Raw genomic sequence first — 25,747 nt, forward strand, 5'->3', positions numbered from 1 at the left:
ATAATGAACTTATAGAGTAAATATCAAGTGGCACTCCTATTCACTGTGTGAATTTGTTCAGCTCAAAGAGTCTACACCTGGGCATTTTGACATTTCCCTTGGTGGTTGAGGGTATTTGCCCTACAGGCATAACTGGCAAAGAATATTCAAGTCTTGATGATTCTCAAGAGTGGACAAACTTCTGCCTTCCAATTGTGTCTCTGTTTACAAAGGCTGCACCAATTCCGACTATGATTTCTATCTGTGACCTAACCCAGGCTGGGCATGGAAAAGTTCCCCACCCCCAATACCACATCAGATACAAATCAATGGCCCCCAATTGCCTCAATGCTGAGAAATACTAAAACATCCCACTTTATCTGCCCCTTTCAAACAAAGGTCAGAATCATTAAAGGTCAACAGCAAAAAATCCCACCTCAATAACTATTACAGTAGGTGAAGTTTAACTCTAACTTTTCCTATTGCTATCTTGTAGTTTTTACTTCTAACGTGGAAAAAAATTTATTATGGGTAAACTGGGCTCTCTCCAAAACTTTTTTCACTGCCTCCTTCACATCTTTGTTTCTCAGGCTATAGATGATGGGGTTCAACATGGGAATCACAATGGTATAAAATGCAGACACCACCATGTCATGGCTCAGGGAGTAGCTGGAAGTGGGTCTCAGGTACATGAAGAGAATAGTGCCATGGTAGATTGCTACCCCTGTCAGGTGGGAACCACAAGTTGAGAAGACTTTCTTTCTCCCTTCAGCTGAGCGAATCCTCAGAATGGCAGCCAAGATGAAGCCATAAGAAACCAGGACAATCAGGATGGTGAAGATTTCAATTGAGCTCACAAAGATGAAAAGCAGCAGTTCATTGACATGAGTATCAGAACAAGAGATGGCCAGGAGAGGAGGGATATCACAGAAGAAGTGTTTGATTACATTGGATGCACAAAAAGACAAACTAAATGTAGCCACAGTATGCAAAATAGCATGTGACAAACCACATACATATGAGCCAATGATGAGAGGCACATACACTCGTGGAGACATGATGGCTGTGTACAACAGAGGGTTACAGATTGCAATGTAGCGGTCATATGCCATAGCAGCCAAAAGGAAACATTCAGTGGTCCCAAAAGTAACAAAGAGAAGCAGCTGGACAACACAACCAGAAAAGGAAATAGTCTTTTTCTCTGCCAGGAAATTGACCAGCATCTTAGGTGTGACAACTGAGGAATAGCAAGCATCCAAGAAAGATAAGACACTAAGGAAATGGTACATGGGGGTATGGAGTCGGGAATCAACAACAACTAACACAACTAATCCCAGATTTCCCACTAAGGTAAAGAGATAGATTGCAAGAAACAGCAAGAAGAGGATGACTTGCAGAGCTAGCTGGTCTGTGAAGCCAATTAAAACAAACTTGGTGACCTCGGTATTATTAGGCATGTTTTCTTTTGTATTTATCCAGCTCTGAGGATAACAAGAGAGTAATAAGTACAAGTGAAATATGCAGCATTCTGTTATATTCTAGAAAATCTGAACCTGATGAATGATAGCATTGTGATGGTTCCTTTGATGCCCTTTCCTATATAGAAAGTGAATTTCCTGAATCCTCTATGAATGTCCGTTCAAAGATCATTTTTAAATGCAAAGATGAACCCATGATCCTTCTTCCAAAGCCAAACAGAATCATGCAATAATATACTATAATTAAATTCTACTTTAAGAAACTTTTCCTTTTGGATACTTCAAGAACAGCCATTCATCCTTTAAAGATAGAGACTTTGAATGGATAATTTTGGACTTTACTACCACCGAATCCCCTTATAACCTATATAAATATGTGCAGTTTTTAAGATTTTCTAATGGTCAAGGTGCTGGTGATTACTAGTTCTGATTCTAGAGAAAAGAATCAGAGTAACGGGATAAAATTCTGGTTCTGCTACTTACTACCTGTATGACTGTGAAGTCATTTATCTTTCCTCATTCTCATTTCTTTTTTTACACAACAAGGGCATTGATTGCATAGCTATTCTATGGTCTATTCTGACTCTAGAGGTACGATCCCAATAAATGGTTGAACTTAATTGCCGGACTTAATATTTTCTGACACAAAATTTAAATTAAAGACTGAGAGATATAGAAGAGAACCTTAGTACCTCACAGAAAGAGCTGAAAGATGTCAAAGGGCATCAAATCCAACCCTTACCTGGACGTGAATCCATAAAACATAAATGACACGTGGTTATCCGTGTTCCATTTGAAGATGACCAACAAAAAGGAGCCCAACTCCCTCAGAAGGCACACATTATTTTTTTACTTCTCTGCTTATTAGAAAAGTATCTTTCATAGACAAATTGACTTCTCAGAAGCCTAGCTACTTTACTCTCTTGAAAATTTTTTTCCAGACTACACATTTCTAGTACCTTCAAAAAATCTCTTCTTGGTATGTTCTCTAATCTTCTCCCCATTCTTGTTGCATTGTTTTGGATTCACTCTGGCTTGTCAAAGTCTTTAAAATGTGACATCAAGAAGTGAACACAATATTCCAGATTTGGTCTGTTGAAGTATCGGACAACAGCAAAGTCATTTTTTGTCTTGACACTCTCCTTTTTTGTAATGTAAAATATGTGATCTAGAAGAAATATTAGAACATAATCACAACTTACTTTTTTATGCATTGTGTAGCACTTCAAGTTTACAACTTAATAACTTAAATGAATCCGGTGATGTGTTTCAAGTATGATCCTCTTCCCCTTATGCCTTATAAAAATTAGTCACAAAGTGGATGTGACTATTATCAAGATATGTAAGTAGACAATATGAGACTGAGGGTACTAATACATTTATCTATGTTCTAGTACCTAGGAAATGCTTAACAAATACTTGCTAACTGACTCCAAGTACATCATGCTGCCAAGGCCACTTGGTGAATACTTAGTGAAACTCTCATCTCACAGATTTGACTATGTAACTTTAGAAAAAAAATCCCTGGGTTTCTTATTCATCAATTTTAACATGAGGAGGTTAGATTAACACTTACTGCCTCTATGTTGATGATTCTATATCTATAGAAGGCTTCTGACTTTCTAATAACTCTGTAAAAGAAAGGAACTGTATATAGTTATTCGGGCATGAATCTGTAATCTTCACATGGAGTGCAAAGACAGGGGCCATGTCTTCTTCATCTTTGTATCTTGCAAAGTACCTAATGCAAGTGCAGTGCCTGGCAAACAACAGGCATTTAATAACTGTTGGTTAATTGACATTGACACTTTTCTAAGTATTTATTCAGTGAATGAATATATGAAAATAAACCTGACCAAAGTTAGTCCTTTTCAGCTAAATGTAGATCATAAAAGATTAAAGTGCAAAAGAAAAACAAATTTAGATTGGAGTGTTCATCTTTATAGTGTGCCAGACAAAAGAGATAGTGGGTGACTTAATGAAAAAGGAAGTATTCAAGTTCAGAATTAGAAAGTTACTATAATTTTCCCCAGGTCAGATCTAATTTCAAAATTGTCCATCCTACCTGTGTAATAGAAGAACAGAGATTGTAGGTTAAATAAATTATGAGTATCTTATATTTAAACCACTTACATACATTTACCCCTAATTATTCAGTATCTCAGTGGGGAATAGTCCTAGGGGGATCCAACTTATTGAACTTCTGGGATAAAGAAGCACCTAAAGACTATAAACAAATGAGTAAGTAAATCTTTTTAGGAAATTAGTGGAGATGTTGAAGATTACTTTCTAAAGTGTCCTTCCTTCTTCTGGATTATGAAACAGAGTAAGTATTTAATAGAAACATGTTATAGTAGAAGAAAATTGTGTAGGCAATAAAATAATTTTGGTTCTAGTCACATCTCTGCCACTTTTTTTTGAGTGAGATAATAAATACAGAATATATGTTCTCTGACCGTTAGCTTCTTTATCTGAAAGTATGAGATAATACTATCTGCCATATTCAAAGGATTCAGAATTTTTTATGCACTAATGTTTTTGGAGTTCCCTTCAATCCTTCAGCTATTGTCTTATCATGGAATGAAAGAAGCCTTGTTTCTCCAACAATATGTCAATGGAGTGAAGGTTCCAGCGGACCATATTATACTTGAAAAGTTTTAAATGAGAGATTAGTGGCAAGCTTTATTTTCCTGACATCTTAGCTTCAGATTAGCTAAACACATGAAGGTCTTCTAAACACTTTGGTGAGGTGAGAGAAAAGGTGGGGAACTGCTTACATCAGGATTCCAGCAGAAGCCAGGAGAGGCCAGCCAGAGCTGAACAATCAGGTACCCAGGAGCTTGGAATTCAGCCCTGGGGCAAGATGGAAATTTTGCAGCAAGGTGCTCAGTGTGCTTTTTAGCTGCCTTCCTCTGGGAATGCTTGGGACCCAGGATGGAGGGGTGGAGTTGACTATGGTGGGTGGGTGGGAAGTGCTTTGGACCCCCAAGGACTCCACCCTCTTGCCTTTCTTACCCAGCTGCCCCTCAGGACTGGAAAGCAGGGTGCTGGAGCAGTGTGGTAAGGACACACCCCCAAGGGAACTTTATTTGGGCTTTTTGTTGGGACTTTGCTAATTAAACCACAGTGGTACCTGAGGATACCAGGAAGAAGCCTGCAAGGGCTGTGTGAGAAGAACACCTCTCAAGAACTTTGCTTGGACATTTTGTACTGCTTAAAAAGATTGACTTGCTTTGACTCGGGTGGATGATACATTGCAAACAAGTATTTTGGGAACAATATGAATGATATGTTTTCTTATATTACCTGGACTGTGATCACAATGTATAATGCTTCTATATGTTCCAGGATCCATGACCACTGAATTTGGATTTTTGTTAGGTCATGGACCCTGGAGAGGTGGATTATGTCATAGCGATTAAGGTTGAACTTTTTGCTGTTTTTCTCTTAAGTGCCTTTAAGGATTCTGTCCTTTGTTTGAATGGGGCAGATGATTTGGATTTTGCCTTGGAGTGTTTGGCAGCATTAAGACAATCAGAGAGTCATTGAATTGTATATTATTTGATACTAGGGATGGGGAACTTTCACATACTCAGCCTGGGTAAGGTCAGAGCCCTGAGGGCTCTAAGCAGGATATAATTGAGGATAGCTTGGCATTTGACTTTTGGGACGCACTCATGGAAGGAGTGTTGAGACTCTGGGCAAGCTGCAATCTGCCCCCTAGCTTGACAACCCAGATGTTTGGTTCTTGTGATTCAGACAAGGTCTGCCTGTTGATGTTTCTGTTTGTATTTGCCTTGAACTTCAGGGGGCTGATCTTTTGACCCTGAACAGTGAATGACATTTGTATGTTTGATTAAACTGAGATTGTTTACCCCTTAAAGTTACATTCCTTAGTGAAGCAGATCAAAAGACCTGTGTTGGCAGCTTTCTATGTGCTGGTTGTTGGCGAGTCTCACACCCCTATAGCAGCTGCTAGCAGATTGTCACTACAATCCCTCAAGTATTGGAGAAACTCCATGTGCATACAGTTGTGCTTCCTATAATTTTGAAGTAAATATTCATACATAACAGTTAATATATAAAGTGGCTAAATTGAACCAGAGGACTGTTGAGCACTTATGATTGGTCAAACGTAACCAGTGGGGTCTTTAGTCAAGGTGGAAATGAGAGATCCCTCATCCAGCTAAAAGTATCATGTAGTAAGGGTGAAATGTAACCTACTTAGCCTTACAAGAGTGGACACTAGGGCATTTCCTATGACATGTGTGTATCTCCAAATGCAGACATTACATTTCTTTGGTGCTGATTAGAGAATATCTATATAAGTAACTTAATAAATGTTTGTTGGATTGGAATAGATTGAAAAATGATCACAACAACTAGAATGTTTCTACTTTCAGTTCTGTAGAAAACTAGCTCATAATGCTCTCCAATTGAACTTTGATCAATGAAAATGAACACCTTTGGGTTTTTAACAATCCCAATAAAATAACAATCTCTGTGTACAGCATCTTGGCCTATTATAATGAACTTACAGAGTAAGTATCAAGTGGCACTCCTATTCACTGTGTGAATTTGTTCAGCTCAAAGAGTCTACACCTGGGCATTTTGACATTTCCCTTGGTGGTTGAGGGTATTTGCCCTACAGGCATAACTGGCAAAGAATATTCAAGTCTTGATGATTCTCAAGAGTGGACAAACTTCTGCCTTCCAATTGTGTCCCTCTTTACAAAAGCTGCACCAATTCTAACCATGATGTGTATCTGTTATTTCATTTTTAGTGAACCAGAATCAGCTCTCAAGCCCATGCCTCAGGCAATCTTTGATTCAGCTTTGAATTTACTATGACTAACTAAACCCTACTCATCTTATCTTGGAAAATTGATTCTACTTCCCACATGAACAGACCCCAACATGTTGAGCTCGAAAAAGTGTTTATTAGCAATAAAATAAATAAAAGTAAAGAATAACACAAGTTAGTATTGTGTACAATATTTGGGGGTTTACAAAGTGCTTTACATACATTAGCTCACTTGATCCTCACAGAAACTTTGTAAGAGGTAGGCTATTATTGTCCCCTTTTCAAAAATGAGAAAACTGAGGCTGAGAAAACTTAAGTGACTTTCTCAGGGTATAATATCTATTAATGTCTGAGCCAGGATATCAACTCAAGTCTTTCCTACTCAAGGGACATAATTACATCATTCACTATATCACCTTGCTGTCCCTGAAAAAAATCAAAATAGTGTGTTCCTTCAAGTCCACAACCTTTCCCATGTGCTAACAAACTCCATATAATCCACTTTATTTTTCTTTTCCCAGGAGTTATGGAAGTGTACAGTTTAATCACTCAATCAATCCCTTGACAAGAATTTATTAAGTGCTTCTTATGTGCTGGTCATTGTATCAAGCTCTGTGAGTACAAAAGAAGGCAAAAACATCAGAATAATCCCTGTCCTCAAGAAGCATAAATACTAATAAGGGAGACAACACATAAATAAATAGGCTCAAATAACATTCGCACATGATAAAAGAAAGGCAACTTTCATTGTCCATAACTGCTTCTTCTATGATGTAACAAAGTAGTTTTCAACATGCTATCCAACTGATGTTCAATTCGCATATCCAGAATGAGCAATCAATAGGTAAAGGACCAAGAAATTGGTATATCTCCTAACTTGGGACATGGAATTCAATATATGAAATGAATTAGAAGTCAGTGACAACTCTGGAAATCCTCAGTATTAGGAGAAATGGAAAAGAAGATCGGCATGTTTCATGAATTTTTTCGGCTCTTCCCTGATGCTGGTGAGATTGTGGGCTGGAACACTCTCTCTCTCTGTCTCTGCCTCGGTCTCGGTCTCTCTGTCTCTGTCTCTCTGTATCGGTTGTCACATACGCACACAAACACCCTTTCACACACACACTCATACACATACATGCGTACGCACGCGCGCACACACACACACACACACGTCTGTCCTTGTCTTATGAACTATGGGTGTCAAAAGAGTTTTCAGACAATTGGGCAGATTCTCCAGGCAGAAGGCAATGTTCTTTTTATTTTCAGTTTCTCCTCTGTCCAACAAATTATGCCATCCTAACAAATTGGATGATGGTATGCTATGAATGTGTATTCTGTGGTTTGGGAGGTAGTGTTCCATAGAGAAAGAATAATATAGATGTAAGTTGAAGACAGAATCCAAAATTATTCTCTTTCAAAGAAAAGTAATTCTTAGTAACTCTGCCTCATCCCTTTGTATAAATTCAGAATGTGAACAGAATGAGTTTTGACTGCCCAAATGCCCAGAAAATTGCGACTTGGTGGTCTAGGATGTTATTGTAGATGAGTGTCAATCTGATGAGACTATCTGCATGGTGCTAGAGCATCAATTCAGATATTGCTCTTCTCTGTGTAGACAAAATTTACCTTTCCCTGGGTTCAAGGCCACCTCCCAGGTGCTGAAAGAGGCTCCTACCCTAATTGAACTATCCCAAGCGTCAGTGGGAATTCAAGAAATGTCAACCCAGACTAAAGTTGTTACACAACGTTAACAACAAAAAAAAATCAGAATTTGGAAGGACTTCACAATGAACTATTTAACCCCATTCCTTCATAAGCATGTCCTATAACACATAAAAAATTCCCGTATCATGTGATTATTGCTGAAGTGATATAGATTAATTGTTTCCATTTGTGTTAGATTGACATTCCAAGCAATTTGCAATTCACATTTTGAGAGTCATATCTGTTAAATGTCCAAAAGTGCTGATATTCAGAGAATTTTGAAGAAGGGAGAGGAGCGGGGAGAAAAAGGAGGAGAGTAAGTACAAGAAGAACAAGAAGAAGAATGTGGGCTAAGATTTAATGTTTATAACCTTCTTTACCTCTGTAATATTATTTCAGTCTCACAACCACCTGGTGAAGTAGGTGCTACTATTATCCCCATTTTACAGATGAGAAAACTTAGGCTAAATGACTTTCCCATAGACAGCTGGCAAGCATCTGGCAAAATGTGAACGCAATTCTTCCTGACTCCAAGTCCAATATTCTATATTATTAAGCTAGACCCCCAAAACTTTATCTTGGCTTCTGCTGGGAGAGAAATATACACATATATCTATATATACATATATGTAATAGGAAAGAAGTTATATTTTTTAATTACTATTACTATTCAATTACTACTACATTCTATCAGTATGTAAGGACCTTGAGGAACAATGTAATTTTCATCACTATATAGAACATGGAAAGCAATAAATCAATCTGTTTAATCTAATGTATGGATATAATTAATGACAAAGGTTGGTACATAAGTCTATGCATTCAAAAAATTATAATAAGTTTGATTACTTGTTAGTCTTATATGTGTATATATATATGTATGTATGTATGTATATATATATGACCATGATAATAATTAGTTTTTCTACATGTTTCAAGGTTGGCAAAGTTTTCTACAAATATTGACTCATTTGATTCTTATAATGATGCTTTGAGATAAAAGCTATCATTATCCACATTTTAGAGAATAAAAAACTTTATCTGAGGGAAGTGAAGCAATTGGCCCAGGGTCACTAATTTAGTAAGTATCTGAGGCAAAATTTGAACTTCAGATTTTCTGTCTCCATGTCCCACACTCTCTCCACTATATCACTTAGCTTCCTAGGTGAAGTTTAACTCTAATTTTTCCTATTGCTACCTTATAGTTTTTACTTCTAATGTGGAAAAAATATATTATGGGTAAAGTGGATTCTCTCCAAAACCTTTTTCACTGCCTCCTTCACATCTTTGTTTCTGAGGCTATAGATGATGGGGTTCAACATGGGAATCACAATGGTATAAAATGCAGACACCACCATGTCATGGCTCAGGGAGTAGCTGGAAGTGGGTCTCAGGTACATGAAGAGAATGGTGCCATGGTAGATGGCTACCCCTGTCAGGTGGGAACCACAAGTTGAGAAGACTTTCTTTCTCCCTTCAGCTGAATGAATCCTCAGAATGGCAGCCAAGATGAAGCCATAAGAAACCAGGACAATCAGGATGGTGAAGATTTCAATTGAGCTCACAAAGACGAAAAGCAGCAGTTCATTGACATGAGTGTCAGAACAAGTGATGGCCAAGAGTGGAGGGATATCACAGAAGAAGTGTTTGATTACATTGGATGCACAAAAAGACAAACTAAATGTAGCCACAGTATGCAAAATAGCATGTGACAAACCACATACATATGAGCCAATGATGAGAGGCACATACACTCGTGGAGACATGATGGCTGTGTACAACAGAGGGTTACAGATTGCAATGTAGCGGTCATATGCCATAGCAGCCAAAAGGAAACATTCAGTGGTCCCAAAAGTAACAAAGAGAAGTAGTTGGACAACACAACCAGAAAAGGAAATAGTCTTTTTCTCTGCCAGGAAATTGACCAGCATCTTAGGTGTGACAACTGAGGAATAGCAAGCATCCAAGAAAGATAAGACACTAAGGAAATGGTACATGGGGGTATGGAGTCGGGAATCAACAACAACTAACACAACTAATCCCAGATTTCCCACTAAGGTAAAGAGATAGATTGCAAGGAACAGTAAGAAGAGGATGACTTGCAGAGCTAGCTGGTCTGTGAAGCCAATTAAAACAAACTTGGTGACCTCGGTATTATTAGGCATGTTTTCTTTTGTATTTATCCAGCTCTGAGGATAACAAGAGAGTAATAAGTACAAGTGAAATATGCAGCATTCTGTTATATTCTAGAAAATCTGAACCTGATGAATAAGTTGTGATAGCATTGTGATGGTTCCTTTGATGCCCTTTCTTATATAGAAAGTGAATTTCCTGAATCCTCTATGAATGTCCGTTCAAAGATTATTTTTAAATGCAAAGATGAATTCATTATCCGTCTTCCAAAGCCAAACAGAATCATGCAATACTATGCTATAATTAAATTCTACTAGTAAGACACTTGTCCTTTTGGATACTTCAAGAACAGCCATTCATCCTTAAAGATTGAGACTTTGAATGGATAATTTTGGACTTTACTAGCACCGAAATCCACTTATAATTTATATAAATATGTACAGTTTTTAAGATTTTCTAATGGTCACATTGCCAGTGATTATTAGTTCTGATGCTAGAGAAAACAATCAGAATCATGGACTAAAAGTCTGGTTCTGCTACTCACTGTCTGTATGACTGTGAATTCATTTATGTTTCCTCATTCTCCTTTTCTTTTTTCACACAGTATTCTATTGGTCTATTGTAACTCTAGAGGTATAAACCCAATACATGGTTGAACTTAATTGCAAGATTTAATATTTTCTGACACAAAATTTAAATTAAAGACTGAGAGATATAGAAGAGAATCTTAGTACCTCACAGAAAGTAAGGGCTAGAAGATGTCAGAGGGCATCAAATCCAACTCTTACCTGGATGTGAATCCATAAAAGATAAGCAACAAGTGGTTATCCATGTTCCACTTGAAGATGACCAATAAAAAGTTGCCCACCTCCCTCAGAAGGCACACATTATTTTTTCACTTCTCTGATTATTAGAAAATTATCTTTTATAGACAAATTGACTTCTCAGAAGCATAGCTACTTTCTTCTCCCTAAAATTTATTTTTTTTCAGACTACACATTTCTAGTACCTTCAAAAAATCTCTTCTTGGTATGCTCTCTAATCTTCTCCCCTTCTTGTTGCATTCTTTTGGATTCACTCTGGCTCATCAAAGTATTTAAAATGTGGTATCAAGAAGTGAACACAATATTCCAAATTTGGTCTATTGAAATATCAGACAATATCAAGGTCATTTTCTGTCTTGACACTCTCCTTTTTTGTGATGTAAACTATGAGGAAATAATAGAACATAATCACAACTTACTTTTTATTCATTGTGTAGCACTTCAAGTTTACAGCTTTATAACTTAAATGAATCCCATGACGTATGTGTTTCAAGTATGATCATCTTCCTCTTATGCCTTATAAAAATTAGTCACAAAGTGGATGCAACTATTATCAAGATTTATAAGTGGACGATATGAGACTGAGGATACTAACACATTTACCTATGTTCTGGTACCTAGGAAATGCTTAATAAATTCTTGATGACTGACTCCAAGTACATCATGCTCCCCCGGGCACTTGGGGAACACTTAGTGCAATTCTCATCTCGCAGATTTTAATACATAATTTTAGAACAAAAGAACTCCCTGGCTTTATTATTCATCAATTTTCAGATGAGAAGGTTATATTAATAGTTACTGGTTCTGTGTCTATGATCCTATGTGTATAGAAAGCTTCTGACTTCGTAGTAAATGTTAAACAAAAGTAACTGTATATAGTTATTTGGGCATAAATCTGTTATCTTCAAATGGAGTGGAAAGTCAGGGTCCACTTATTCTTCCTCTTCGTATCTTGCGAAGTACCTAATGCAGGTGCAGTGCCTGGCACAAAATAGGCATTTCATAATTGTTGGTTAAATGACATTGACACTTTTCTAAGTATTTATTCAATGAATGATTATATGAAAATAAACCTGACCAAAGTTAGTCCTCTTCAGCTAAATGTAGATGACATGGTCATAAAAGACTAAATTGCACAAGAAAAACAAATTTAGATTGGAGTGTTCATCTTTATAGTGTGCCAGACAAAAGAGATAGTGGGTGACTTAATGAAAAAGCATGTACTCAAGCTCAGAATTAGAAGGTTACTATAATTCTCCCCAGATCAGATCTGATTTTAAAATTGTCCACCCTACTTATGTCATGGAAGAACAGAGGTTGTAGGTTAAATAAATTATGAGTGTCATGTGTTTAAACCACTTACATATATTTTTCCCTAATTATTCAGTGTATCAGTGGGGAATAGTCCTAGAGGGATGCAACTTATTGAACTTCTGGGATAAAGAAACACTTGAAGATTGTAAACAAATGAGTAAGTAGATCTTTTTAGGGAATTGCTGGAGATGTTGAAGATTACATCTAAAAGTTTCCTTCCTTCTCCTGGATTATGAAACAGAGTAAATATTTAATAGAAACACGTTATAGTAGAAAAAACATTATGTAGGCAGTAAAATAATTTGGGTTCTAGTTGCATCTCTGCCATTTTTTAAGTGAGATAATAAGTATAGGACATGTGTTCTCTGAACATTAGCTTCTTTATCTAAAATCTGAGATAATAATATCTGCTATAATTAAAAGATTCAGAATTTTCATAGGCATTAATATTTTTGGAGTTCCATTCAGTCCTTCAGCTATTGTCTTATCATGGAATGGAAGAAGCCTTGGTTCTCCAACAATATGTCAATGAAGTAAAGCTTCCAGAGGACCATATTATACTTGAAAAGTTTTAAATAAGACATCAGTGGCAGGTTTTATTTTCCTGACATTTTAGGTTAAGATTAGCTAAACATATGAAGACCTTCTAAACACCCCAAAATATGGCTCCCACATGTGTTTCCAATCTTATTATATGTGACATATTTTTAAATAGTCCCTCTACTAGAAGACAACTTCTGAGCAGCTGAAAAATGAGGAGGCATTTGAGATCCAACATGAGAGTGAGATGTCTAGTGAAAAACTATAGGTAATCAATCATTTAACAAGTATTTGTTAACATAAGAGGAAATAGAAAACTTAAATTACCCTTACTTTAAAAAAAATTGAAAAAGATGTTAATGTGCTTCTGAAGAAAAAAATTACCAGGACAATGTGAGTTCACAAATGAATTATACCAAATATTTAAAGAACAACTAATTCCAGTACTGTGTGAACTATTTGAAAAAAATAGGAAAAGACGGAATTTACCAAAATCCTTTTATGATGAAGTATGGTGCTGATATGTGAAAACAGAAAACAAGAAAGTCTAGAGAAATTCCCCCAATGAATGCTGATGCAATAAAAAATTAAATAAAACACTAGAAAGGAAATTGAAGCAATATATTACAAAAATCATACATTATGGTCAGGAGGGATTTACACCAGGAATGCAGAGCTGGTTTGATTTTAGGAAAACTATTAGCATAATTCTCCATAGTAATAACAAAACCAACAAAAGTCATATGAATATCTCAATAGATACAGAAAAAGTTTTTGACAAAACATAATATTCGTTCCTATTAATAACACTAGAAAGCATAGGAATTAATGGCGTTTTCCGCAAACAGATGAGTAATATTTATCTAAACCATCAGCAAGCATTACCTGTAATGATATACCATTAAGGCAGAATTCATGACTTCAAAGATAGCCATGAATATGCCTGAATGGTCCAGAATCACAGGAAATAAGGAATTCTATAAGTAGAAGGCAGAGGAGTTAAAGCATGTATTGAAGCTCAAAAGGAGCAGACCGATGGACCAGTGTCCCCAGTTTGACATCCTGGCAAGAATCTTCCAAAACCAGTATGCCCATCTCATAAGAGTGACCATGATGCCACAGAAAAACATTATGGAAGCAAGCCAAGCCATACTGGTGCTTCCCCCCCGCCAATGCCAGGGCCTTCCAGCAAGAAGACCACCTACTTGCCTCAAGTCCCTGCTCAGCACTCTCTGGTCTCCACCAGGGTCAGTCCTGCCTTTTTGTAGTGCCTGCCGCTGTCGCCGCTGTTTCCACCACTTCCGCTACAATCTCCAAGCTGTGTTATTTTTTTTTCTTAAATTTATTTATTTAACATATTTAGTTTTCAGCAGTGATTTTCACAAGAGTTTGAATATTATTAATGTGATATTGATAAAAGGATATGAATAGGAATTGGATTTGTGATTTCGCTGGTATAAGAAACTTGAAGGTGAAAAAACACTCGACCAATCCACATTGAAGGTGTCTCTGCAATTGATGATCTTATACAGTTGCCTAACACATTGAAAAGTAAAATGATTTGCCCAGGGTCCCACAGCTAGTATGTATCAAAAGTTGAACTTTAACCCAGATCTTATGGGTTTGAGATTAGTGTGATCTCCTGTTAAAAATAACAGCTGTTAATAATAATTGTCATATCCTTCAAATTAGTTGGAATAGAGGCCATTCAGGTTCCTTCAAGTTTGGCATGTAATGTTTATAAGCAGTGAAAATAAAAGTTCATTTTTTAAAACCCCACCTGTGATTTCATTGGTACATAGTATTTCTAGTACAAAAATTCCCTTCACCAATGATCAATAACTACTATATGGTTAGAGCATTTTTTATTACATTGAGAAGTTAACTCACTTTGACTATTGCTGGTGGCACAGTAGATAAACCTGGAATGAGGAAGACCTGAGTTCAAATCCAGCCTCAAATATTTTGTACCTGTGTAAATTGAAATGAGTCACTTAATTTTGGTTTGTCTCAATTTTCCTTTCCTTAAAAAGAGCATAATGATATCATCCACCTCTCAGGATGATTATGAGGACAAAATGGGGAAAACATTATAAGGATAAAATGAGATAGTATTTGTAAAGTACTTTGCAAATCTTAAAGACCTATTTAAATGCTAGCTTATTATTATCATTAGATCGGTAAGCTCCTTGAAATCAGGAACTGTCTTTTGCCTCATTTTGTATCCCCAGTACTTAGCACAAGGTCTGGCACATAATAGGCCCTTAATAAATGTTTATTATTTGATAGACTGATTGACCAGCTATATGTGTCAGAAGTATGACTTGAACTCATGTATTCTTAACTCCATGAACAGCACTTTATGCACTATAAGATGCTACCTTTTCATCTACACAGAATTCTATGATTCCCTTACATTTCACTTACAACAAGCTTGTACAATGAACGGTTTATTATCTCCATTTTACTCATTCAGAAACAAGGAAAGAAAGTGATTTGCTCACAGTCAATCAGTGATTTCCTCACGTGTGCCAAATTAAGAGCCTTACTTTTTCAAGTCAAATAATGACAGTCCCAAAATCACTAATCCCATTATGATAATTAAAAGTAACTTGAATAGGCAAAAAATGAACTCTCAAAATCAAAGTACTTAATTTTTTTCAAGTCTTATTAAGATGATAAATGTTTCCTCCTGAGAGGGAACTTCCTCAGGGAATATTTTAGGAAGCAACATTTTAATTGCTTCTTCAAATTTCCTAATGAAAGTCTCCTGTGAAATGGTCCCAAAGTGGAGACAATTTAGAGTTATAAACCCTTCTGCACCATTCATTCTCCATGCATTCAAGGCATTGGTGATGTTGCCAAGAACACTTTCTTATTGATCACAGGTAGGTTTCAAAATTCAGTGAGACTTTAGAAATCAAGAAAAGAAACTAAAGTTTCAATCTCTTCCTTTAATTCTTTATAGAGAAGAAACATCCCTTCAAATTGTGGATAGGAGTGTGAGTGAAAGAAAATGAAGAAAGATGAAGGGGTAATCAATGTGAATTAATGTGTACATGGGTAAAATTAAAGGGGATGATATGTAGACTGATTCTCTGATTCACCATTTGGAAATCAGTAATGGAACGAGTTTTTGGAAGGCCCAGATTCTTATTTAATCTAGTAATTTATTTTCCCTATCAATAGAATTATGGACAAGAATATAATGACAAGTTCTCTAATAGTTATTCCATGTTTAAAGTCATTAGTCCAGAGTCAATATATTGATTACAGTAATTATACTTTATTTTTTAATTTTATTAAGATTTTTTTATTTTTAGTTTACAACAATCAGTTCCACATGATTTTGAGTTCCACATTTTCTTCCCCCACTTCCCCAAGACAGCATGGAATCCCATATATCTTCTACATATAACTTTGCATTGAACTTATTTACACAATAGTCAAGTTGTAAAGAAGAATTATGACCAATGGAATGAATCATGAGAAAGAAGAAACAAAACCAAAAGAAAAACAAAAACAAAAGAGAAAAAAAAACAAAAGAAAAAAAAGATGGGCAAACAGTTTGCCTCAATCTGCATTCAGTCTCCATAATTCTTTCTCTGGATATAGATAGCTCTCTCCCTCACGAGTCCTTTGAATCTTGTATTGCTGGGAAGAGTCAAGACTATCAAGGTTAGTCATCACAGAATCAATATATCTGTGGTTATGTACAATGTTCTCCTAGTTCTGCTCCACTCACTCAGCGTTATATCGTGTAGGTTTTTTCAGATTATTATGAAGTCTGTATCTTCTCCATTTCTTATAGCACAATAGCATTCCATTACATTCATATGCCACAACTAGTTCAGCCATTCCCCAATTGATGGGCATCCCCTTAATTTCCAATTCTTTGCTACTACAAAAAGATCTGCTATAAATATTTTTGTACATGTGGGTTCTTTTCCCACTTGTGTGATCTCTTTGGGGTACAGCCCTAGAAGTGGTATTGCTGGGTCAAAGGGCATGAACATTTTTATAGCCCTTTGGGCATAGTTCCACATTGATCTCCAGAATGGCTGGATCAGTTCACAGCACCACCACCAATGTAACAGTGTTCTAATTTTCCCAGTCCTCTCTAGCATTTATCATTTTCCTGTTTGGTCATGTTAGCCAATCTGACAGTAGTGATTTCAAGCATTTTTTCATATGCCTATAGATATCTTTAAATTCTTCCTCTGAAAAGTGCCTGTTCATATCCTTTGACCATTTCTCAATTGGGGAATGACTTGTATTCCTATGAATTTGTCTCAGTTCCCTGTATATTTTAGAGATGAGACCTTTATCAGAGAAACTAGTTGTAAAGATTTTCTCCCAATTTTCTGCTTCCCTCCTACTCTTTGTTGCATTGGCTTTTTTATACAAAAACTTTTCAATTTAACATAATCAAAATTATCCATTTTGCATTTTGTAATGCTCTCTATCTCTTGTTGTGTCATGAATTCTTTTCTTTCCCATAAATCTGATAGGTAAACTATTCCTTGCTCTCCCAAACTGCTTATAGTATCAGGTTTTAATCCTAAATCATGATCGCATTTTGACCTTATTTTGGTAAATGGTGTAAGAGATTGGTCTAAACCCAGTTTCTGCTTTACCATTTTCCAATTTTTCCAGCAGTTTTTGTGAAATAGTGAATTCTTAGCCCAGAAGCTGGATTCTTTGGGTTTATCAAAGAGTAGATTACTATATTCGTTGACTACTGTGTCTTGTGTACCAAACCTATCCCACTGATCCACGACTCTGTTTCTTAGCCAGTACCAGGCAGTTTTGATGACTACTGCTTTATAGTGCAGTTTAATGTCTGGCATGGCTAGGCCACTTCCCTAGAATTTCTTTTCATTAATTCCCTAGATATTCTAGACCTCTTGTTTTTCCAGATGAATTTTGTTATTATATTATCCAGCTATGTAAAATACTTTTTTGGTATTTTGATTGGTATGACACTGAATAAATAAATTAATTTGGGTAAAACTGTCATTTTTTTATATTAGCTTGGACTAACCATGACCAACTGAATTTTTCCATTTATTTAGATCTGAATTTGTGTGAACAGGAAGTATAATTTAAAACTTTAGATAACACTGATATGTAAAAAGGATTTCCCTTGAAATCATACTTTGATTTAGAGATGGTTGTCATAAGGATCAAATTATATATATATATATACACACATATACACATACACATACATATGTATAGAAAGTGCTTTACAAACCTTAAAGCTTGATGCAATGGCTGGCTATTGTTATTGTCATTATTCTGATTGTTGCTCACACTTTTCAGATGAGGGAAACTTCCCCAGCGTAATTAACCTAGTATCAGAGTCAGGGTTAAACTCCAAACTTTCATGACTCCAAGCCCTTTATCTTTCCACCAAATCATTTCTGAAATTTAATAATTATATCATTTCTTGTCTATCATTTCTACTTCCAACTCCCTTTTCTCTCTTCTTCTTTGTATTCTTCTTTCATCCCACGTAACTATTTGATGATAGATCTAGGGATACTTACAGGGGAAAAGAGAAGATATGAGGTGAGCATGAAGTGGAAGTTGTGGCCCAATAATTGTGATTAAATATTTGAAGGACTGCCATTTGCGAAAGAAATTATATTTGCTTTGCTTGTGCACCAACATCAGCAATGAAATAATGAATGAAGGTGACATATTGTCATGAAAATATACTTTATGTAGAGAAAGGAAACCTTGCTGTTGCAGTTTGGGGTGCTGGGAATCCCAAAATGCAAGGGAAAAGGGGGGGTCTGCCTTGAAAGAATTTGACCACTCAAGCCTTCTTTCAGAGTAGAGAAGTTTTATTGTCATGCCAGTAGTAGTGGGTGAGATTTTTAAGGAATATGTTCAATTTAACAGAGGTAAGATTGGTACTTACATACATGAAAAGACTGTGAGAAGATCAGAAATCAAAGAGAGAGGGAAATAAAAGTTAATAGAGGCTATGATGCAGGAGCTCTTTTTCAAATATTTGAAAGGACTTCATGCAAAAGAGGAAGCCAACTTTTTGGTATGGAGCCAGCTTAGACCAAAAGAGTGGAAATTATAGGAAGAGAGATTTCAACTCAGGAAGAATTTCCTAAGAAAACCTTTTGACATTGAATGAGGCTGTCTCACTAAGACTCTAGTAAATGTAAAAATAAAATAAAATCTGGAAGTACAAGGAGGCATGTCTTAATTTATGATTAGTGATGTTTAATTTGAAGATAGTAAAAGAGTGGAAAATGAACATCATGCATTTTCTTAACATTATCTGTGTTTCACGGATTGCGAATTCAGCATATATCAATAGTGTAATGTGGTAGTCAAAATGGCTACAGTGATCTTAGCTTACTTTAAGAAGAAACAGGCAGATATAGTGAGACAGAGACACAAATATAGAGACAACATGGAGAGCTACAGATAAAATGCCAGAGATGGTGTGTTTTTTAAAGTGTTTACTTTTATTAAATGCTTAAAATGGTCCAGTCACTATGCTAAGTGCTGGAGGACACAAACCTAAACAAACAACACAGTCTCCATCTTTAATGATTTTACATTCTTATGGAAAAAGACACCATATAAAGAGGAAATGGAAAGGAGCAAAGCAGGGAGTGACTGGGGGAGATGACCCTCACCAAAACACAAGGTGGTGGGTTAGGTGAAGGAAGAATATAGAGTGAACTCAGATTTGAGTGAGGTGAGTCTTAGCTCGGATTCTCTCCCAAATGTTGATCCTGTGTAAGGAGTCATCAATCCAGAGAGCAAGGCCTCAGGGAGGAGGTGTCTCCAGGAGAGTAAAGAAACCAAGTAGAAGTCCAGGGAACAAGTTCAGATGTAAATGACTCCACAAGTTTGGTGTCCAGGACTATGGAGCAGATATTCCTACTATTCTGTGCCCCAGTCAAACCATATATGGATTCTTGTTCTGAGGGTAGAATGAGTGTTCCCTTTTAGAAAGTACATTGATAAGTAGAGTCCAGAGGACATCACTAATGATGGTGAAAGACTACAAGATCACATCATGAGAAGGCAGTTGAATGAATTGGGGTAGGGTCTGGATAAGAGAAGACTTACATGGGATATCTCAGTTTTCTTCAAGTATTTAAATGGCTGCCATTTGGCAGAGGGATTACACCTGTTCTATTGAGCTGCTAGATTGAACAAGGAACAGTGGAGAAAGTAAAGTGCATTTGGACCCCAAATGTGCTTTTCTTCTTCTCCCCCAGTGACTCTGTATCATTGGAGATTGGATATAACATCCCACTGATGGTCTCCTTGCCAAAGCTATCTTTCCAGCTTCATGAGGAGCCACAATGGATAGAATGCTGGGCCAGAAGTCAGGAAAGTCTGAAGTCAAATCCAACCTCAAACATTTAGTTCTGTGACCCTGAATAAATCAATTCACCTGTGTAGGCCTCAAGTTTTCCATCTGTAAAATGTATTGGATCCAATGACTTCTAAGTCCCTTGTTCTCTAAATCTCTTGTGAATCTGTTGTGTGATCTTATGAATTGATGAACTGAGAAAAAGCTAAGTAAAGGGCATTCCTCTTCCCACTCCATCATCTCAACCATATGTATAGGGCCAATGGAGCCCAAGTTTAAAGAATCGTGTACTAAATTAACTTTTGTTGCCTAATTTACATGAACAAAAAAATCCCTCTTTAAAAGTTTCCTGAAAATACTTGTAATCTTTTAACTCAGGGAAAGAACACTAGATTTAGAAATCTTCAGAATTATTAGAATGTATTCAAATTCTTGCCCTGCCATTCACTAACCATGTAACTCTAAGCAAGAAACTTTACTCCTTCCTATATTAGTTTCATAAAATGTATAATTAGGCAATTGGACTGGATGATTGAAGATATTCCTTATAACTCTAGGTGCTCTGATCTAGTGGCAGAAAAGTATATGGTGATTAACAATGTGCCCAGGAAGGGAAAGGATATCTTACTCATCTTTGAAAACTCAATAGTACCTTACTCATAGCAGGTACTCAATAAATTTGTGTTGAATTGGCAAATGAATGAAGGCTGAAAGGGAAAAATAACCTATTGTACCTAAAGATGATTCTACATACTCACTTGTACATTTTAAAATAATTCACTATATTATGGCTCTGTATGATTCCAACTTATATTAGAGAAGCTAAGTGACTCAGTAGATAAAGTGCCTGGAGTCAAGAAGACTTTAGTACAAATCCAATCACATGTATGATCCTGGACATTTCACTATACCTCTGTCTATCTCAGTTTCCTCAGTGTAAAATGGGATAATAGTAGCAACTATCTCACACAGCGGTTTGTAAGGATGAAATGAGATATTTGTGAAAGGCTTAACACAGTATCTTGAACATGGTATGCACTTAATAAAGGCTGAATCCTTTCCCCCACTTATCCACTCTGAAGGATCTTGCTCACTGTCAACCAGAAATAGGTAGTACAATTACAGCAGGTTCATTTTACTAATGGTGAAAGTGAGATCCAGAACTGTGATCTGCCCAAAGTTACACAGCTAGGAACTGGAATGGAGATGCCAACTTTGAACTCTATACTACACATCCAAAACTTACTGCAGCAAATTTCCACCAATGGTGCTAATAATCATGGTCAGGAAGATATGCGCTTAAGTCATTTTGCCAAATATGTCACTAGAGCTATTCTGAGAATAACATCCACTATGATAAATAGCCTGCTATCACCAAGAGCCTGGGATGAGCATACAGCATCCAGTTATGGAACACACTTTTTATTTCAAGTTGAGTAAGAAAATTTCTAATCAGTCAAGGCTAGCCACTAGGAAAGTTATTAAGAGCCATTAAAAAAGAGCTTCCAAGGTACAGGTAATGTGGTGTGATGGCAAGAGCATTGCATTTGGAGACAGAGAGCATATGTTCACATCCCAGTTCTGCTCTTTGCTAGATGGGGGACCAGAAACAAGAAACCTTACTCCTCTACACCTCACTTTCATCATCTATTCAGAAAAGTGAATAGATTAGGTGATATCTAAGTGTTCTATTCCTTGCCCTAAATCCTCTGAATATATTATTTATTATGTGATTTATACAAACAATCAAGAAATGAATAATACTATCCTGGTATCAGTGTAACTGATACCCAAGTAACCCCTGAAATGCAGAAGCAACATTCTAATAGGAAACCTTTTTCCCCCGAGGGAAGCACTAGAAACAATATGCAGAAGTTAGAGGGATGAATTTTGCCTTCATGTAAAAAGAAAACAATTCCTAACAATTAGATTGGGATTGGACTTGTAATTTTATTAACAGAAGAACTCTCTCTAACAATGCCATTCAGCACTTTCTCTGTAACTTGTAGTCTTCCAAAGTTGCCTGGATCACTGAGAGTTTACCCGACTTTCTCAGGGTCTCAGCATCAGTAGGTGAAAGAGGTAGAGACTGAGCCCAAATCTTTATGGCTCTGAAACCATCTCTCTATGGACTACACCATATGGCCCCACAACACAGTAAGAACTGCCCCAAATGAAAAGTCATACAGGCGGTAAGTCAAAATATACAATGTGAACTTAGGCTACCCCTGAATGCAGAGGCAGTGTCCATTCCATTGAACCATGCTTCCTCTCAGTAAATGCTCATTCAATTGAATTGACTTTGATCTTTTGAATTTGACTTTTGATGTCTCTCACACTGAGACTCATATTTGCTTTAGCACAGAGCATCATGGCTCTCCCATTTATTCCCTGTTTGACTCTAGCAAATCAGTTTGACTCTCTGGGCATTAACTTTTTCACCTGTAAAATGATTTGATGTATTTTATTATATCTACAGATCAATAAATATAAAATAACTTCAAGGAAAAGAGGAATACTAACAAATGGAAGTAGGGTTGAGGAAAGGCTTTAGATGATAATAAATAGTCAACAAATATTTATTAAGCACTTACTATATGGCACTGTGCTAAGCACTTGTTGTTGTTATTGACTGGGGATACCAAAAGAAGCAAAAGACAGTCCCTTCTTTCAAGGAGCTCACAATCTATTGGGTGACATGAGGCAAGCAAATACATCCAAAGAAGCTATATACAGGACAAGGAGAAAACAATTAACAGAAGGAAGGTGCTAGAGTTAAGTGGGGTTAGAAAAGACTTCCTTTAGAAAATAAGATTTCATTTGAGGCTCAAAAGAAGCCAGAAGGGCAACATAAAGAGGTAAAGCATTCCCAGCATGGAGGATAGCTAGAGAAAACACTGGAATCCAAGAGAAGAAATATCTTGGTCAAGAAACAGAAAGGAAGCCAGGGTCACTAGAGCAAAGAATACTTTATGCTGTGCATAGTAGGTTATGACTCTGCTGAGCCTTTTAGGATTGGGAGTGAAAGAAATGGGGGTGGGTGAGTGAGCAGTAATGGAGAAAAAACACTGCATGAGAGGCATTAAAAGAAAATGCAGTAGAAAAAAAGATACTAGAGAGTAAAATTATTGGTTTCTTTAGAATTATTGATTACTTCTCTTCATCTTATCAGGAAGCACAGATTCATTCATCTTCCTCTGGGTCTGATCTGAGAAAATGCTCAATTTCACTGACGTGACCGAATTCATTCTTTTGGGATTGACCAGTCGTTGGGAATTACAGGTGCTCTTCTTCTTGGTTTTCTTAGTAGTCTACATTATCACTCTTATTGGTAACATAGGCATGATTATATTAATCAGAGTCAGTCCCCAGCTCAGCAGCCCCATGTACTTTTTCCTCAGCCACCTATCTTTTGCAGATGTGTGGTTCTCCTCCAATGTCACTCCAAAAATGTTGGAAAATTTGTTATCTGAGACTAAAACAATTTCCTATGTAGGTTGCTTAGTGCAATGTTTTTTCTTCATCTTCTTGGTCCATGTGGAAGTCTTTATCCTGGCAGTGATGGCCTTTGATCGGTACATGGCAATTGGAAATCCTTTGCTCTATGGTAGCAAGATGTCAAGAAATGTCTGTATGGGACTTATCTCTTTCCCTTACCTGTACGGTTTCTTTATTAGTTTGATCTCAACTCTGTGGACCTATGGCTTATACTTCTGTGGAAACATTGAGATCAACCACTTCTACTGTGCTGATCCACCACTCATCAAAATGGCCTGTGCCGGAACTCATATTAAAGAATACACAATGCGTACACTTGCAGGTCTTAACTTCTCATATTCTCTGTCTGTAATTTTTGTCTCTTATATATTCATTCTTATTGCCATCATTCAGATGAGATCTGCAGAAGGGAGGCGGAAGGCCTTTTCCACTTGTGGGTCTCATTTGACAGCTGTAATCATCTTTTATGGTACCCTGTTCTTCATGTATCTCCAGACACCCACAGAGGAATCTGTAGAACAAGGAAAAATGGTGGCCGTGTTTTACACCACTGTTATCCCCATGTTGAACCCAATGATCTATAGCCTTAGGAACAAGGATGTGAAAGAGGCCATGGGCAAAGCTATCAGAAAAATATGTCTAACAAAATGAGAGATAAACCTGTCATTCCGCAACTTTTACAAGTCATTGGCATTAAGGAAAAATCAATGTGATTATGTTGTGCTGAGTCTTCTTAGACGTTTCGACAATGGGAAAGTTTCCACTACAACCTGGGCTTCAGAGAAAGTGACTGAACAAATACTTTTTTTAACTATTTTTTTAATTTTTAAATTTATTTATTTAGCATATTTAGTTTTCAGCACTGATTTTCACAAGAGTTTGAATTACAAATTTTCTCCCCATTTCTACCCTCCCCCCACTCCAAGATGGCATATATTCTGGTTGCCCTGTTCCCCAGTCAGCCCTCCCCTCTATTATCCCACCCCTCTCCCATCCCCTTTTCCCTTCCTTTCTTGTAGGGCAAGATAAATTTCTACGCCCCATTGTCTGTGTATCTTATTTTCTAGTTGCATGCAAAAACTTTTTTTGTTTGTTTTGAACAAATACTTTTGAATGAATTCTATTGCAAAATAAAACAAATTTTGTGGAAAGGAAGACTTCTGTTTTCTAACTTGTTCCATCTCAACTGTTCTTATGAAATCCTATTATGGAAATGTGTCAATCCTTGTATTTACTCTGTTTTATATTTCATTGGGTACCCTCTCCATGAGGATTCATAATAGAATTCAACAGGCAGGATCTATAGTAAACCTGGGTTATTTTTCTATAATTGGAACAATAAGTCAAAATGAGGTCCTTCAAATTTTATTTTCCTGCAGAAGGAACAATGTTATACAATGGGCCAGATTCCTGACCACATTTAGACATCCATATCATATTTAATATGTTATGTAATCTGATCTGAATAACATATACTACATAGTAAAAGGTTTTCTAGGATATATGATATATATGGTATATATATGTACATATATATAATTATGATACCTCATACTTAACTACATAAATTGTGTTTTACATAATATATGCTATAATGTAATTTCCATCATTATTATTGTCATCATAATTCTTGCCTTGTTTTTACTGCAGTCATTTAAATATGTCTAGCTCTTTAGAACGTATATGGTGCTTTCCTCTCAGAAGCCCCTGAGGTAGGCAAAGTAAGTATTATTTTATAGATGTGGAATAGGATGCTCATTTTATACATGTGTAAGAGGATGCTCAGACTGAAAAGTACAACTGCTGTTGTCATGTAGGAAGCCACTAAACTGACATTGACACAGATATTTGACCCCCCCCAAACAATTCTCAGTCTGCTCCTTACTGCATCTTCTTGCCTCTCCATCGGCAGAGCAGAAGATAACAACTCTGAAGTCTTCCTCATACCTGGACTCTAAAGTACATTTAATTCCTAATTGGATGGTATCAGAGTGCCAAGATGAGTGATGAGATAGAGCCTTAATCTACAACTTCATAATAGATAAATGTTGAGAAAGAAACAGCATTTAAAAATATAATTTTCTATTTTACAAAAAATATATTGTGTTCTGTC

The 25,747-nt window shown here is 36.5% G+C and overlaps 3 protein-coding genes across 3 annotated transcripts; 1 reads left to right on the forward strand and 2 right to left on the reverse strand.

Annotated features, from left to right (window-relative positions):
* Positions 1 to 464: 464 nt before the first annotated feature.
* Positions 465 to 1,436, reverse strand: LOC118855079 (olfactory receptor 1094-like). Its single transcript, XM_036765202.1, has one exon. It carries the CDS (start codon positions 1,434 to 1,436, stop codon positions 465 to 467), a length of 972 nt encoding a protein of 323 aa, XP_036621097.1.
* A 7,746-nt stretch (positions 1,437 to 9,182) lies between these two features.
* Positions 9,183 to 10,133, reverse strand: LOC118855080 (olfactory receptor 1094-like). Its single transcript, XM_036765203.1, has one exon. The coding sequence runs from the start codon at positions 10,131 to 10,133 to the stop codon at positions 9,183 to 9,185; it is 951 nt and encodes a 316-aa protein (XP_036621098.1).
* Positions 10,134 to 23,352: 13,219 nt separating this feature from the next.
* LOC118854084 (olfactory receptor 5M3) lies at positions 23,353 to 24,285 on the forward strand. The gene has a single exon (XM_036764400.1). It carries the CDS (start codon positions 23,353 to 23,355, stop codon positions 24,283 to 24,285), a length of 933 nt encoding a protein of 310 aa, XP_036620295.1.
* Positions 24,286 to 25,747: the final 1,462 nt, after the last annotated feature.

This window comes from Trichosurus vulpecula, chromosome 6 (genome assembly GCF_011100635.1).
Source record: "Trichosurus vulpecula isolate mTriVul1 chromosome 6, mTriVul1.pri, whole genome shotgun sequence".
Lineage (NCBI taxonomy): Eukaryota > Metazoa > Chordata > Mammalia > Diprotodontia > Phalangeridae > Trichosurus > Trichosurus vulpecula.